The sequence below is a fragment of the Microcebus murinus genome, chromosome 18, assembly GCF_040939455.1.
Source record: "Microcebus murinus isolate Inina chromosome 18, M.murinus_Inina_mat1.0, whole genome shotgun sequence".
Lineage (NCBI taxonomy): Eukaryota > Metazoa > Chordata > Mammalia > Primates > Cheirogaleidae > Microcebus > Microcebus murinus.
In genome coordinates, this window is record NC_134121.1 from 48,045,552 (window position 1) to 48,063,308 (window position 17,757).

At 44.8% G+C, this 17,757-nt stretch overlaps 1 protein-coding gene across 1 annotated transcript in view; it reads right to left on the reverse strand.

Annotated features, from left to right (window-relative positions):
* Nucleotides 1–17,757, reverse strand: part of MARCHF10 (membrane associated ring-CH-type finger 10) — an 83,575-nt gene that overhangs the window by 44,778 nt on the left and 21,040 nt on the right. The window contains exon 4 of the mRNA XM_012747480.3: nt 5,758–5,932. Within this exon, the coding sequence (XP_012602934.1) occupies nt 5,758–5,932 (175 nt within the window). The remainder of the gene's footprint in view (nt 1–5,757; nt 5,933–17,757) is intronic.

The following is a 17,757-nucleotide window of genomic DNA, read 5'->3' on the forward strand; positions in this document are numbered from 1 at the left end:
TTCCAATTCTGAAACGCCGCCATCGTAACCGTCCAGGTGGAAACCATCACCTACGGCGCTGGCTCTCCGTCTTTGTTGGGACGCAGACGATTCAAGTAAACATCCACTCCTTTCTTCCTCAGCGGCTCCTGGAGTGCTTCCTGCTTTTCGGATCATTTCTCTCTATAGCTTTCCGCCCCGCTCTTCCCTTAACTGTTCGTACCTCCCAAAGTCCCTTCCTCTGCCCTCTTCTTTCTCCATCCGTGCTCGCACGGGACAGACACGTGCTTGCAGTTTCAACCACCGCTTACTCGCGTGCCCTATTCCTACCGGCAGGGGTGGGGTACCTGCTGAGCGGCAGCCCTGGGTCTCCAGGTGCCTCTGCCACCTCCGGCTGGCCGCCTGCTGCACCTCAAAGACGACACCCACAGAAGGCCCACCTCTCCTTGCTTCTTCAGCCTTGGCAACGGCGACCTCCCTCGGCCTAGTTTTCTGGGCCAGATCCCCGAGTTCTCTTTGATGCTCCTTTTTCCTTATCCCTGCAGCCAAGTCGCCAAGTTCTGCCAGCTTTACTTCCTCAAACATCCCTCTGGCCCATGCCCTCTGCCCTCTCCCCTCTGCTCCTGCTCTGGGTCACGCCCCTCTCATTTCTCTCTGCGCTGCCGGCTGCAGCTGCTGCTTGTCTGGTCCCTCGCTGCGCCGGGCTGCCCCCACTCTTCTCCTGCCCCTTCTCCATGCTGCAGCCAGAGTGAGCTTTTAAAAATGCCAATTTGATTGCATTTCTTCCCTGCATAGAGCCCTCTGATGACTGGAGCTCCATTGCCTTCAGCACGACATTTAAGGCCCTTGGGGACCTGGTCCTTGCCTACCTGTGGGGCCTCAACTTTATACTCCACATTTCCTAATTTGTAACCTGGCCCTAAACCAGAGCTTCTTAAACTCCAACGTGATGGGTATATCCCCAAGGTCTCGTTAAATTCTGAGCCAGTAAGTCTGGGCTGGGCCTGAGGTTCTGCATTTCTAACAAGCTCTCAGGTGATGTCTCTGCTACTAGTCTGGGGACACTTGAAGGTACAAGGCTCTAGACTGTGTGTAGCTCCTTTGTGTCTGTCTCTCCTCCTCTTCTTTGCACTCTTTCTCCTCTGTGCCTTTGCACACTCAGTATCTCCTGGTGGGCACATTTTTCTTACCCTCTTCATCTGGCTAAGTCTCCTGTCCAGGATGTTCACCCCACCTGGCCCTACCCACAAGCTCTCAGAACTTACCTTGGTCAGGGCGAGCACCATACTGTTTTTGCCCCCTGTTGGTGTCCTGCCTGCCCACCAGGCTGTAAGCCCCTGGGGGGCAGGTCCTGCATGTTTTATATTCCCCCGGCAGGTAAGCATGCGGCAAATGGAGTGCTGAATGAATGAGTGACGGCTGAGAAAACCAATTCGCCTTGTATCATGCACCCTGGGATGGGGTAGGGGGCAGTTGAAGGTGTCTGCTAACATCCCCGTAGGTACTGGGTAAATGGATGGCTTCACCGATGACCAAATAGTTAACATTCTTAATAATCAAATTATAACCACTCTTACATCTCAGACTGAAGTGTCCTTGGTCAAGCAGTTTTCTAATCAAGGTGGCAACCTCGGAGCAGCAGGTGGTGTTGGGAGCAGGCTTCCGAAAGACTAGGGACTAACCCCTACCTAAAGCCTAGTCCTACCCAGGGCTGTAATCCTCCTAGCTACCTGGTGAGGTAGGTAATAACTCCATTTCACTGCTGAGGAAACTGAGTTCAGAGAAGTTGCCAGTTCACATTTTTAGGGTTGTAAAATGGTAGAAACAGGATTCTGAGCCAGGATATGGAATTCTGGGCTCTGTGACAACCCCTGAACCCCTCCTGTTGCAGAAACATTATTACAAATGGACTCTACATAAAAATGGGAGTGTTCATACTTTTTCTTTTTTTCCTAACTTGGGCAGATAGCTTGGAAAGTTGTTGGACACCAATTGTGCTTGCCGGGAAACCCATTATTCTTGGCCTTTCAGAGAAAATCTTCAGTAGAATTTATTTGCAAGGTGAATTAAGAAGATTTAGGATTTGCCCTCAAATTTCTCTTCCAGGCTGCTCTTCAAATAAATGTTTTCCAGTCCAAAAGAGACCACAGTTATTTTTGATGTTTATCTTTTAAAACCTGAATTCCCTGCTTTTTCTTAGTTTTACAAGAACACGTCCTCACCATAATCCACTATATGGCTGAAAGGTCTTGCTTCTCCTACAAATCTGAATCTGGTAATGACTAATGTTGAACTCAGTAATAAGTGAGGATAATTTCAGAATACTTGGCTTTGTTTTAAAGGGCAAGATTTTGGAAGCAGTCTCCTAGGACGCCATCCAGATCCGCTTCCCTGGCATGTCACTAGGGGGACTATGCCCAAGCTCCAGGTGCGAGCGGAGGGCAGGAGAGGGCACACTGGCTTCCCACGTGCCTGCCCTGGGGTAGAGAGCTCGTTAGGACTCCAGGCGCCAGAACCCCACAGCACAGTGGCCTTTGGATGCCTCTCCAGGTCCTGGAAAGGAGAGGCGTCTCTTTTCCAACTCAGGCTAGGGCCAGGAGAGCAAGCAGGAGTCAGAGGCCATCACAGCTCCCCGAACGTCCCTTTGCCCCTGCACCCGCTGGGCCTGCCGACTGCTCTGTGCCTCACCCATCCGTATGGAATTCTGAAACAAGAGCATGTAACCTTGCTAGGCTTACTTTTCACCCTACACCAGCGATCCCCTTGGTTGTGAAGTAGGATTTCTGAATCAATTGTGCATAAGACCCAGCTGGGTCTTGACTCACTGCCTGAATTTTCCATGCCTTTTTGGAGATAAAGCATATCTCTGGCTTGGTAAATGCTTTCTGATTATTCTTTTTTTTTTTTTTTTTTTTCCATTTGGTGTTTTGCTTTGGAAACTCAGAGTTTTGTAAAAAGTGCCTGTACCTGCATTTGTGTTAGTTAAAAAAACACAACTCTGATTTGTGTGAAGGAAAAGAAGATTGGGGGAAAGGGAACCTTAAGACAAAGAGAACAAAGTTTTCTAGTGCATTCTCCTGACTAACTGCTGCTCTTGTGCTAGAGATCATAGTGCTATAATTTATTGAGTGGTTACAGTGGCAGGACTGTTTTAACAGCTGCACATAGATTTTATCACCGAGTTTTCACAGCAACCCCAGCAGGTAGGATCTGTTTTTACCATGCTCCCCCCATTTTACTGATGAGGACACTGAGGCATGGAGAAATTACTTGCCCAAAGGTATACAACAAATAAGAAATGGGGTCCAGATGCTAATCCAAGAATTTTGACTCCAAAGCACTTGCCCATAAACTGCACACCCCACTGCATGGAGAAAGAGAACAAGGAACACCACAAGTCAACTGGTCTAGAAACAGTTTCATGGAGTATATGAACTTAATCTAAATGCATGAATTCCTTCTAACAATGTGAAGAACAATGAGAATCTGGTGCTTTATTGGTTATACATTTATTTGTAGTGGGCATTGATAGTTCCTATATTGCAAATAATTGTTTTAGGGGTTCTAGGTGGCAATTCACATCCAAGAAAAAGCCCTTTTTTATAATGACATGGATTATATTACATAAATTTGCAGTAAGTCGAGCCACGTCCCTCAGTGATCTTATTTTATTCAGTAAAGTCTGGCATAACACACTACGGAAGTTTAGCCTGTTAGGCAGATGTGGCAAAGAAATTTCACTGTGTTTGATGTTTCAATTTTGCACAGAATCTCAGGTCTGACATGGATAGAAGTTTTGATGACTCACTGCTAACTCTGAATCACCCCCAAAATGCTTTAGAAAAATATCTCTCTACAGAGGTGAAGAAAAGCAAGAAACTGTGAATTTAGCTAGTGAGCCAGATCGGTATGTCCAGATAATTTACATACCAAATCCTCTCTTTCTGAAACAGCAGGGTGTGTATCTGAATTGTCTGCAATATGCCACCACTGAACTCCAACTCAATTTTTCCTGAACAGCCTCAGCTTAAATTCTTGCCATGTCTCTAGCTTCTCATTTCACTGTGCTAATTAGGGAATTCCGAGGGTGCGTCTACACATGAACGACGAATGGACCTTAACACACCAGTGCTTTGTTTCTGGCCCGATTGCTGCACAACTGATTCAGCTTCTGTGACAACTGCGGAGACCACTATGCTCACTGGACAGCCAGGCCACAGTCCAGCTCTCGGCTACATGGCTCTTGGACATGGCCTAGGGCCATAATACGATGACAAAGCTGGCAGTTTATAAAGGCTTTTACTATGAGTAACATAGCTCATCTGATGAAATAGACATCTTTTTGCCAACTTGGCTCTCTTGCCCAAACCTTGGTGTTTTTCAGTCTGGTAATTTTTCAAATTTGATGTTTTATAGAATGTAAAGTGAATCAATTCCATCTTTTTGTCAATGTTGTAAGTTCCATATGGAGTTTGCTCAGTCTGAAAAACATCTGTATTAATCAAACTAAATCATTGAGTGGGCCTAAACGGCTCATTGTAATGATTTTTCTCCACAGATGACAAAGCACGCTATGCAAACAGATACTTGATTTTAGCAAAAAGACTAAATATTATATTGAAAGAATGGAGTTGCTTTGTTTAGACTTAAACTCAAATTTTTGCAATTAAAAACATCAATTCAATAAATTACAACTTATATTTTGAATTATTTGCAGAATGACCATATCTGGTCTATTTCAATCTTTAGCAGTTGAATTAAAATCCTAATTCCTACCGAAAGTCTTTAAAATGAGAAATTAACTATGATGACACTTTCCCCTCATTAAATAAGGAGCAAGAGTCAGGGCCTAAGAGGACATCACTTCAGAAGTCAATTTGATTTTGACTTCATTAAAGCAATAAAAAATGTGGGTGGGTAATCTGAGTGAAAGCTGCCATTTTCAAAAAATGCATTAAGACTTAACTGGACTAGTGGTTGCAAGACAGGAGCTATTTAGGATTAGAAAGTAGCTGTGATTTGGGTTTTAATGAATTGCATGCTACAGACGAATTGTTCCGAGGAATCATTTGGATCCTTTCCATACAACTGCAAAGCAGAAGGCAGACCTGCCCCCTAGTCACCCCGACTTAGACATCAGCTCCCTGAGGAATCACATTTGTCCTACAGACCATGGCTTTGATGGGGATAAGCCCAAGGGACAGTTGATTTTAGCCCCTTTCTGGATATTAGGAAGTCAGTCCTGCCCCAAGCAGAAGACTGGTCTTTGCTTCAAAGGCAGCTGAAGAGTCAATTATTTACCAAATTGCACAAAAGGGAGGATTTATCAAGCTCCCCCCCCCCCCCAGAGGACAAATCCAGAATGGAGAGCTTTATTGCTTTCTCTCTTGGCTATAAATTATGCCATTCAGATGTGTTTAAAACTTCTCTTCATGCTCTTGCTTGAGTCATAAAACTTGATACCTAGGGCCAAATGCCTTTATCCCCAAGATGGGTAAAGAAGATGAAATGGCAGCAATTCCAGGAGGGGGGGGCACACAAAGCAAATGACTGGGCAGGAAATGTGGCCCATGGACAGTGACTTTGCATAATTCATGCCTCCTTGACCTAGTATGACACTGAATTAATTTTGTCATTTGCATAGAACCATTGGCCTTCCAACCTGAATTAGCCACTTGGAGAACACTAGATTTAACTGATACCACCTATTTGATTGTTGTCATTATATTGTACACTGGGATTTTAGAATTTTTGAATTTCAGTAAACCAGCGACTCACCTGGAGAGGGTTTGCTAGGGCCTGCTGCTGACTCTGTTTTCCTTGGGGTCATTGTACTTTTATGTTTCTGCTTCACTGATATTTGGTCAATTGATGGAAGTCTGGATTCACACTTAACTGGAGATAACTTGGTAGCTGATCTTGTTTCAGTTAGAGGATCTTCGTCACTAGAACTCTACCGAAAATGAAAGGTGTCTGAGTATCATTGGCCAGGTAGGTCACCTCTGCTAGGCAGAGAAAACAGAAATGAGGCAAATGCAGTGACACCCCCCTACCCTCCAGCAATAATCCTGCAGCCTCCTGCCATGCTCAACTCACCCTTTTGTCAGTGAGATTTTGATGGATTGCGTGGATCAATTTAGAAATAAAAGCAAAGTTAATGAGCCTGTTTAGTAGAACATTGTGAAAAGAAGACATTTCTATGAGTCTGTTTTGTAGAACATTATGAAAAGAATGCATTTCTGACCCTTAATTAATTTGACGACCAATAAATAGCTCAAGAAACTATATATAAAAGCAGAAGAAAAAAAATCAGTGCTTTTAAACTTCTTGCTGTTTGGTATTTGAACTACTTTGGCAAAAGATGACAAAAAAATGTTCCATGTATTAATCATATACTTGACAATGAAAAGGAAATTTAGATTGCGTGGTAGAGACTGACTAAGTCAGACTTGAGTGTTAATATTCTGAATTATTGGGTACAATGTGAGACAGACTAATCTTTTAAAAAGACCCCTACTTGTCAGTCTTCTATAAAGAAGTCAGTATAAATCTATGCATGAACAAATCATGACTCCTGCAGTGTCAGAATATCTCAATACAGCCTTGCAGACCCAGTAAAAATTATCCAGGCATTCAACAGCTTTATACTTTGCCACACTTGTAGCCACCTAATAAATGATGAAACAGTATAAATATTAAAAACCTGGTCTTGGCCGGGTGCGGTGGCTCATGCCTGTAATCCTAGCTCTCTGGGAGGCTGAGGCGGGCGGATCGTTTGAGCTCAGGAGTTCGAAACCAACCTGAGCAAGAGCGAGACCCCATCTCTACTATAAATAGAAAGAGATTCATTGGCCAACTAATATATATAGAAAAAATTAGCCGGGCATGGTGGTGCATGCCTGTAGTCCCAGCTACTCAGGAGGCTGAGGCAGGAGGATTGCTTGAGCCCAGGAGTTTGAGGTTGCTGTGAGCGAGGCTGACGCCACGGCACTCACTCTAGCCTGGGCAACAAAGCGAGACTCTGTCTCAAAAAAAAAAAAACAACAACCTGGTCTTAAAGGGTGATTGAAGTACAGCCTTATGGTTTTAGGCCCTGGTGTTAGTATGATTTGCTAGGCTATTCATTCTGCAATAAACAAAAGCACTAGGTTTCCCCCTCCCCAACCCTGGGGTGGGGTAGGGGGTCCCTAAGTTTTCCTACATTGCACATTAGCCCAGGGTTGGAAAGTCCTCTGCGAATGCAGTCTCTTGCAGACACACGATGCTAAATTAATGTCCCCGGCACCTCCCCGACTGTCACAGTGTATATTGATCTTGCTCATCGTTCCTGCTGGCAGTTGTGGCATTTTCATTTCATAGGCTCTTGACGCAGGAAAACACTCTGAATCGCTTTGAATTATTGGGTGCAACGCAAGACAAACTAAACTCTAAAAATGTGCCCTGCTTGTCAGTCTTCTACAAGGAAGTCTGTAGAAATCTACAGGTGGACAGATTGTTATCCTCCAAGATGATAAATCATGTTTTCAAATTCAGAGTTTGGATACAGCCATCAAACAAATAATTCTTGTTTCTCAGTACATTTTCAGAAAACAGACCACCCTCAGATAAAGGAACGAAAAGGAAAAGGACGGGACACAATGAATGGACTGTTTTCCCCTCTCCCTTTCGATTCTGTAATTTAATAGAAATCCTTGAAAATTATTCTGAAATGTCAAACATGAAACATTAGATCATTCCTGAACACGAGATAGGTTCTCTATTCTCAGAAAAGGGGATGTGAGCACATTTTAATTATGATGCCTAAGACTGTTATTATAATTAGGGAGTGGAAGTCCTAGTTCTTGGGACCCAATTTCCCAAGAAATTTCTTCCACAAATTGCCCAGCACAAGCAGCTCACTTGAGCCGGCGAGCACTCTGCTCTCACAGGGCCCTGCTGGCCGGCCCTTCATTTCCAGCCAGCAGAAAGGCAAGAAAGATGCTCTGGGCTAAGACAACCAACACCTGTGGCTGCTGCCTTCCGAGCAGCTTTTGGCTAATGTTAGTGGCTCTGTCTTTGTCACCCCTAGCCCGGGCTGGAATTCTTTGCTGGCCCCAGGCAGTGGCAAATTGGGAGGAGTTGGTAAAGAGACTCTTTACAGGGTGGGGTGTTAAGCTGTTTATTCTTCTTTCACCCATTCATTAAACCTCAGGCCTTTAGTAGCACCAAAGAGGAAAGCAAGCTAGGCCAATTAAAGCATTCTGTTACAGATGAGATTGTGCACCTGCATTCCAAGTACATCCTTCTTTAGTTCCTGGTTCCATCAACCTCACTTCTAGGTGGTAACCATTCTTAAGAGCCCAGGAATTGCAGAGAGAAGTTGGTATTTTGTCAGTTGGAAACTGAAACCACAATGGCAAGAACTATAATACTTATGAATGTGCTAATGGATTTTTTCCTGCTTGCCTCATTGAGTAATCTTAACTAAATCACAGTCACACCTTTTTGTCTTTATTCACATCCTCTCATGTTCTTAGCTGTTTCTATCTATCCTCCTTCTTGAAAACCCTTATATCTTCTGGGGAGAATGATCCTCGGTGGGAGAAGTTGTAGTAACTCATTCCGGTACTGAAGTGTGGGATTTAAGACTATGGAGCCCAGCTCCCTGGGAGTAAATCCCAGCTCTTGTGTGTATTAATAGTAATTGTGCAACAGGGGGTTAGTTCATTTCTCTGCATCTTGGATTTTCTCATCTAAGAACAATACCTTTTGGTGGTTTTGTGAGGATTAAATGAGTTAAGATATGTATGTAGCACTTGGAACAGCACTATATGCATATAACACAGTAGGTGCCATATAGGTGTGAAATCACCCTTTATAAAATTAATAAAGGGCCGCAAGGTGGGAACTGTGGTAGGGGAAATATAATCAGCCATTGTTCCCCAGCCTGCTTTCCTATAATTGCTACTCAGGAGTCACATAGCTGATGGTCATAAACATTCTTGGCTTCCTTCATTGCTCCCATAGATAACATCACCCTGTGAAACATAAGGCTAGTTTTTTAGATATCTTCCAGGCCCTGTGTTCCCGTGGAACAACTGACCCAACCAGACCAGTGGCCCATACCAAGGAACTGACTCAGCTGGTTTTGCAAACCCCACCCAAGAACTGACTTAGCAAAGAAGACAATTACTACACCCCCTATGGTTCTACCCTGAATCCAGCCAATTAGCAAACCCAATTGCCCAGCCTTTGCCCACCAAACTATCTTTCAAAACCCTTTCTCCCAAATTCTTGGGGAGACAGATTTGAGAACTTCCTCCTGTCTCCTCACGTGGTGCCTGCAATATTAAATGCTTTTTCTGCTGTAACCCCAGTAGTCTCAGGGTATTGGCTTCCTCTTGAGCAGCGGGCAGTAAACCTGGTAAGACTGTAACAAGTGTTGGCTTTTATAACTGGCCATTAATGGTTGGCCATTTAAAAAATTAACTAGCTAACTACTGAACATTAACTACTCACTGTTCAAACCAAAGCCAAAGGCCCTAATGAAAAATTCCACTGGATTTCACCTATTCTAAAAAGGTACGAATGGAGAGGTGGGTTCATTCCTACACAGGACTGGTTTCTTTTCCAATGTATATAGGTTATGATTGATAGTCTTATAAATAGCCAGTTGAAATTTATCTAGTCTTAAGAAAATATGGTGTAATTTTTTTTTTGGATAGCAAAACCTAAGAGCAAATATTTAACAACATTTAGAGATTATCAAACAATAATTAGATTTTTTAAAATTTAAAGTTGATTCTAAAATTGTGTCTTTTCCTCTTGCAATTTTGAAAAGTACTGCGATTTTCATTTCTTCCCCATATGTTCCTAAGTTGAAATGTCACATGGAAGTGGAGGCAATGGTGAGTTGCTATTCCTTTGGGGGAAAAACCCCCAGCTTTATCTTTCAAAATCAAAGCCTAAGACATTAAAAAAGCAAAAAACAAAAAACAAAACAAAACATAAACACAACCTACATGATACATGAGTGTACTTTAGGTTCTCCACTGGGAATCTGATGAAAGTCATAATAAAGCCATATTAACTAAAATAAGTTATTGACAAAATTAATCAATATTTTCTGGATTATTATTTTTGAATTTAAGTTTCCCAAAGATGCCCAACTTGCTCTTCTGGCATCACACATAATAAAGTAGAGATATTACTTTGCCCAAGGCTCAGCTCTCTCAAAAGTTCAGAGAAAGACGTACTGGGAAGAGAAAGAGAAATTAATTCCTTAATTAGGGAACGTAAGTAGCACTGGGCACTGAAGTGATGACTTAGTAACAACATCGTGGTTCAAGCTAGATCTCTTGGAAGATGAAGACACAACGGTTGGGATGTGGGATGCATTTCATCAGGAATGTTGAGAATGATTAGATTTCTTTAAAAAGTAGGAGCAAATAGTATTGACTCAGAAATGGTGACAATGAACTGAGATGATCAGAAGACCGTGTAGACTAAAGCAGCCAGGCACAGAAAAGACTTGAAGTTATTTTCCCACACTTGCCTGAAGGCTCCTTTCCAAGACCTGAGAAATTGGTTCTCAACTGCTATCCCAGCCCTGTCCCTCCCCCAGGGGGCGTACTCAACTCGGATTGATGTGTACCAAACCCGCATTTGTCGTGTGTCACGTGATGGGGGACGGAGCTGAGCGCATCTTATGACATGGTACAGATCAGGGGATGGCTTGCTGTGGATAGGAGGGAAGAGGAAAACAGTGGTGTGAAGCTGGTGCCAAAGAAAGCCTGTGCATTGAGCTCGTCTGAAATAGTCAGTCTCATGAGATTATGAAAGATGGTGATCAAGGCAGTGGACCTCGACCAACAGTGACAACCTGGGGAGGTTGACCAAGCAGCTGTGTGTGCATTGAGTATCTTCAGAGTGTTGTACCCAAAGTCCACATTCAAACTGGGCCTCAAACCCCAAAACTGCCTTAGGGAATCGAAGTCAGCTTGTACAGATAGCATTCTGGATAGGACGGATGCCTTTACGTGGTAGTCAAGAAACATAAAGTACGTTCTACACTGAGGGCTGTCGTAGCACGGAGCAGGCTGAAGTTTCTCTGGTCCAGACAAAGATCTTAGAGCAGCAAAACCCTTCTCATGTGTTGAGGACAATTCTGAATTTATCAGAATTTAAACTTGAATGATAAAGAACAGGGATCAGTAGGCTTTCTGGTTTTTCTGGACTCAGGTACCACCCACCTGGATCCAACTACTGCTGACGCTCATTTGTCCCTCCCCTGTGACAATGCAGCTGCCAGGTGGGCCCAGGTAAGACTAGGATCATTGCCAGATGCCTTTGCTCTCCATTCTGCCACAAGATGCCTCCTGGAGTCAGCTGGGCTGCCACGTGCATAATTATTGTGGGCACCTCTCTCTACCCTCTCGTTCTACAGAGAACTCTTTCCTGCTTTCAGGCTTCTCTGATTTTCATACTAGCAGGTTGAAGTGACCCAGCCTGAGGCCCTGACCTCAGAGCAACAGTGGCCTCAGTAATTAAAATCTTTGTGACGTTTGATCACCACTGGGTCTACTCTCCGAAGGAGAGGCTTGTGGGACTTTAGAACTTGCTTCGAGACTGCTATCCATCCCACTATGGAATGGCCACCAGATGAACCTTAGTGCTGCAAGCTACTGAAATGACAAGCATGGCAGGTTTTCTGACACCTGCTAGGTATTTCTTATAATGCAAATTAATCCTTTGTGTGCTGGAGAAATTATTCTCATGTTTTTTTTGTTTTGTTTTGTTTTGAGGCAGAGTCTCACTCTGTTGCCCTGGCTAGAATGCCGTGGTGTCAGCCTAGCTCACAGCAACCTCAAACTCCTTGGCTCAAGCAATCCTCCTACCTCAACCTCCCAAGTAGCTGGGACTACAGGCATGCACCACCATGCCCAGCTAATTTTTTCTAAATATTTTTAGTTGTCCAATTAATTTCTTTCTATTTTTAGTAGAGACGGGGTCTCACTCTTGCTCAGGCTGGTTTCAAACTCCTGACTTTGAGCCATCCTCCCGCCTTGGCCTTCCAGAGTGCTAGGATTAAAGGCGTGAGACACTGCGCCCAACCCTCGTGGTTCTTAATACCGGGGGATCCTGCACATCGTGTTCTCTGGCTGTAGTAGGGATGCAGTTCTGTGTGGTGGGGCAGTGGGTAAGGACGCAGTATGTGGCTAGAAAATTGTTGGGTTTTAAAATTTTGAACACTAAAATGTCATGTTTTGTAGCACATTGAGACTGTCTTCGAGTTGGGTGTTTTTCAGGTATGGTTTTGCTTCACTGTATTTCCCCTTCACCCTTTATTTGAATTCATTTTCTCCTTTTAGCTCAGAGGAGCATCTGAGCACATGGAGGGCTTGACCATCAAGTGGCGATCATTCACGAAAATGCCTCCTGCTAAAAATAATAGGTCGTAAAACATGGAGGTCAATTGAGAAGCATTATACTCGCACCCACTGTCCTCAACTCCATACTAGGCACCATGAAGGACCATAAAAACAAGAAAGTGACAATGGGAGACACAAGATTAATGCATTATAAGCAAAATACAAAACATTTAACCAAGTGACAGATTGGGCTGCACCAATTCCAAAGGCCATCGAAACTCAAGGGAAAAGGGGAGAAGTCAAGGGAAGGTAGTGGCATGTGCTGGGACTTGAGGGATGAACAGGAGCTGTCTGGGCTGGAGGCAGCATTTGAGCGGAAGGGTGGAGGGTGTGCAACAAGCAGGCACCATTGTGAGACAGTCAGGGGAGGGGGCGGAGCAGAGTGTGAGGAGGAGGGTGGGGTCAGATTGTGGGGAGCTCTGAAATTCAAGCAAAGGATAGAGAATCCATGTGATGGGGAATGGGGTACAGCTGAAGGTTTCTGAGTAGAATGCATAAAGCAGTATTTAAGATTTAGCTTGTGTCTTTCAGAGGGAGAAAACAAAACATCCTGCAAATTTGCCAGTGAAATCATCTCTTTGTAGTTTCAATGGTTTATTTTTGTAAAGCATAATTCTTTATGACAAAAATGCATGCTCAGAATGGAAAAATAAACACAAACATAAAGAAAGAAAAATTAAAACATTCAAAAATCCCATTAACTTTGAAATAAAAACTGCTAATTGGCTGGTCTGTATTCTTTTAGATCTTTTTTTTTGAGACAGGGTCTCACTCTGTCGTCCGGTCTAGAGTACAGTGGTATCATGATAGCTCACTGTGACCTCAAACTCCTAAGCTCAATAATCTTCCTGTCTCAGTCTCCCAAGTAGCTAGGACTACAGGCCCACACCACCATGTCTGGCTAAGTTTTCTATGTTTTGTAGAGACAGCATCTCGCTCTTGCTGAGGCTGGTCTCAAACTCCTGGCCTCAAGCAATGCTCCCACCTCAGCCTCTCAAAGTGCTGGGATTACAGGCAGGAGGATCCCTTGAGGCCAGGAGTTCAAGACCAGCTTGAGCAACATGGGGAGATGCCATCTCTACCAAAAGTAGAAAAAATTAGCTGGACGTGGTGGTATGTGCCTGTAGTCCCAGCTACTTCGGCAACTGAGACAGGAGGATCTCATGAGCCCAGGAGTTTGAGGCTGCAGTGAGCTAGAAGGACACCACTGCACTCTACCCAGGGCAACAGAGCAAGACTCTGTCTCAAAAAAAAAAAAAGATATTATGGAAGTAAACTTGATAGGACTTGTGATGAGTTAGATATGGGGGGAGGTGGAGGAAATTTCAGATTCTGATGATACTGCATCAAAGGAAGAATGAAGAGCCAAGTTGGATACTTTGGCATTGGGCCTGTTGAGTTTGAGGTGTTTTTTGTGATATCCAAGTAGAGAGATAGTGAGTAAACAGTCAGATATTCTGATCTAGGGATCAAAAATGAGGTTTGGGTTGGAAATGCAGATTTGGGAGGAGTCATTGGCAGTTAACATATTGACTTTGATAGTTAAAATGTGCATGAGATGACTTCAGGAGAGAGTATAGAGCAGGATTTCTTGGGGACAGGCCATGAACTTGGATAGGGGGAAAAATGACATCTTTATTTCCTCTAACCTCTAACTGAAATCTAAGCATATCTTTCATCTATGAATGCAGGCAACAAACCACAGTACTATTAGCAGGACCTGTGATTTTGTCACCAATAGAAATCATAGATATTTTCACACCTCATGAAATTTGTTGCAGATGTCTCAAAATACCCTTTACGCCCATCTCTTGTTATTTAATGTGTTAATAAAGAAGCACATATATTACCAAACCACAAATTTCTAAAAATATTTTGATGACTATTTCAATAAAAGTAGTTTCCTTTGAAAGCCTGTGTATCTTATTTTATGTACCTGAAAATATCATTCTGAGAAGGGGCTGCAGAGAGTTCACCGTGAGGCCAAAGAAGTTTGTGGCACAAAAACAGGACGAACCTCCCCAGGTACAGAGTGAGAGGAGAACAAACCTTGAGGAATCCCGGCTCCGAGCCTGGCGGAGGAGGACGAGAAGTGGGAAGTGAGAAACCGCCTCCAGAGATACGGGGGACCTGGGGGAGGACGTGGCTTTGCAGAAGCTCAGGGAGGAGCCAGTGGCTATGGAGGCCACCAGCTGCCGAGCTGGGGGGGGACGGAAAGAGACCCACTGCGTTCCAGGACCAGGAAGTCACTTGACGAAGAGCCATTTCTGTGGCATGACGAGTGTGGAAGCCAGATTGGAGTGGGCTGAGGTGCGAGTAGGAGGTGGGGAAATGGAGTCAGTCAGTGTAAATAAGTCTTTGGAGAACTTTGGCTGTGAAGGGGAAGGAGGGAGCGGAGAGGATGTGGGGTACGGAAGGGCTGTTCTGTTCTCTCTTTTTGGGGAGAGGCCCAAGGTCGTGGCGAGATGGGGACGGGAGGCTGTGGTGCAGAGGACAGTACGGCAGGGAAGGGGTGGATTGAGGGTCCCGGGGAGGTGAGGGGTGGGATCCTGGGCACAAGTGACAGTTTGGAAATGGCGGGAACGAGGGCAGAGCAGGGTGTAGCAGGAAGTTTCCAGGTGAGGACCACGGAGGTGTGAGGTGGGAGAGAGGAGGGACTGAAGATTGGGGGAAAGGAGGAAGGTCTGCAGTGGAAGAGAGTTGACCAGAGAAACCGGGCAGCACTGAGGAATTCCAGGAGGCTGGTGGCGTGCACCTCCCGTGGCACTGTTTGTGAAAGTTGGGCGACTCTTCTCCTGAAGTAGCCATGGCCCGGATGTGAGCCCTGAGACTATCGATGGGCCGGATTTCACAACAGGGGCGCAGAGAGACAAAGGCGAGGGGATTACTGAGAGGGTCCGCACAGAACCCCGCTGCCCAGGAAGGAAGCATCAGTGCAGAGGGGGCGTCACAGGGCGAACGGACAGGAGTCACTGGACCAGGGTTCCCAAGAGGTGGAAGAAGCATCACAGTAGAAGGGGTCAAATAACAGGGCTGGGAGGCCTGGAGACCAGGAATGATCTAGTGATTCTGGAGACGGAATCCTCTTGGGTGATCATGCAGCCTGGGGGACGCTGTTGGAGGTGGGGGTGGCAGAGTGGGACAGAGGAGGGTACTTGAGGTATGTCAGGAACCCAGAAGCCAGGGTGCGGATGCTGCAGTTGTCGAGGATTGTGGCGGGAGACCAGGAGATGGGGTGGCCAGAGACTGAACCACCTGCTAGAGTCTTCACTGAATGAGGGGGAGTGACGGGAGACTAAAAGGATGATGAGGGGAGGGGATGGTGAATAAAACAGCACACGCCTCAGTGGACCAGCGTGTCCCACAGGGCCAGGGGAGCGATGGTCTGGGAGAGCAGCACTGGAAGCAAGAAGGACGCCCTCCTGCTTCCCAATCCCAGCCCCAAGGAGGGTGCGTGGGGGGGGACAGGAACAGCGCTAGATGGGAGCAGCCTCAGGGCAGAGCCAGCTTCACTGGCAAGGCGGGGAGGGGAGCTCTGAGAAGGGTCTGATGCTGCAAGGAGACGGCACCACCCACCATTTCCCCAGGGTGCCCATCCCACCTAGACTTAGCCTCTTCTCCTCACCTGTGACCCCCTTCCTACCTCTGCTCCCAGCCCCACTCCAGCTCCCCAAATCTTGCCCATGTCTGAAAATCTAGCTTAAAATCCACATTCTCTGTGAAGCTTTCCCAGGTTCTCCTGCCCTTTTGTTCCCCACATCGGATACCGTTTGGAACTGCAGGTGTGTGTATCACATCTTCCTTCGCCAACACTGTAAATGACCCACGGGCAGGACGCGGTTTGTTCATTACTGTAACCCCATAGCACCCAGTGCAGTATCTTGTACACAAGTGATTTATAATTTCCTTATTTTATATTTAAATTTAAAAAAATTTGTTTTTAATTGATGAATACAATAATTATATTATAATTTCTTAATGAATAAAACAAAATAAAAGACAGTGTTAAGATAAAATGCTGTATGTTATAAAAATAACACACATATGTTCAGTACAGGTGTGTGCCTGAATACCATTATCTTGCTATTAAAAAAATTTTAATTTTGATGCCTAAGTTTTAAATGGTTTTCAACAAGTTCTTCGGTTTTAAAAATTACTTGGAACCATTTTTTTTGAAGTAGGGAATTTCAGTAAAATGTAGTAAACTGAAATGCATAGCACACTACATTACAAAGGGAAAAAGACATTTTGTTATAATTTCTCATGCAATTTCTGAGCTGCTAAGTCCAATTAACACAGGGAACTCTTTGGGTCAGAGGCCACCAATTCTTGGCACCAAGAATTTCACTGAACTAAGATAATAATTGGTATTTGTGTCAACTCAGCCACGTGGCAGAATCACCCAGGTGGAAGGACAAGGTTGTCTTGTTTATCTGTTGAAAAAGGCAAGGCAACTTCTTGGAAGCATTCACAATTTAAACCTGCAGTTCCCCCATTTTAATGCCTGCGCTATTCTGGAATGACCAAGTGGAACTCAGACAAAGCCCAGAAATGGAGGAGAAATGAAGTGTTGCTGGCTTTGCCTAAGACTCAGTGTTTGTTTGCTCCACTAATGCCACTCAAGACCTCCAGCACCATGGTTTGCCCGTAGAGGGACCTAAACACCAGTACTCCAACTAATCTGTAATCTAGTCATAAAAGAAATGTCCAGTCAGTCTGGTGAGTTCTCTGGCAGAACGTCCAGCCACACGAGGTGACCTCTGTTATAAAGGACAAGCGAGTCCTGGGCCAGCTGTGGGCTGTTCTGAGTTTCCTCTGTCTACAGAGAGCTACAACCCAGCAGTTCTTATGTCTCTGTGCTCTTGACTACCTGTGACAAAACGAGCTTGCTCAGTGCTTTAAGGAAGTCTTCTGTCCCTTTGCAGAGTGGTATGCCAGGAAAAGAATGCTGTCTTTAGCTGGTTACTCTTTAGCTGGTTAGTCCAGGGGTTTCAAGGTTGATCATAATCGACTAATCTTCAAGCTGTTTCGCCACGGCAGATGGGCACTCTGACCAAACCTCTGCCCTCTCAATCATTTCAGGCCAGGTCATAGAGCATTCTCTGCTCCAAGTGACATGAGGATCCCTATTCTGGCTGTTATGGCTATATGGTTATGACGTTTAATATGTGCATATTCCTAAAATATTCTTGCAACTATTAGCCATCAAACATGCATTGAGAGCTCCTATTGTGTGCTCCTATGATGAACACCACGCCTAGCATTGGAAATATAACCATAAACAGCGCCTGCTTTTGACTGGCTCCCAGCCTAAGAGAGGAGAGGCAGACAGGAAGACATACCCCATGGTGGACTTGAACCCAGAGAG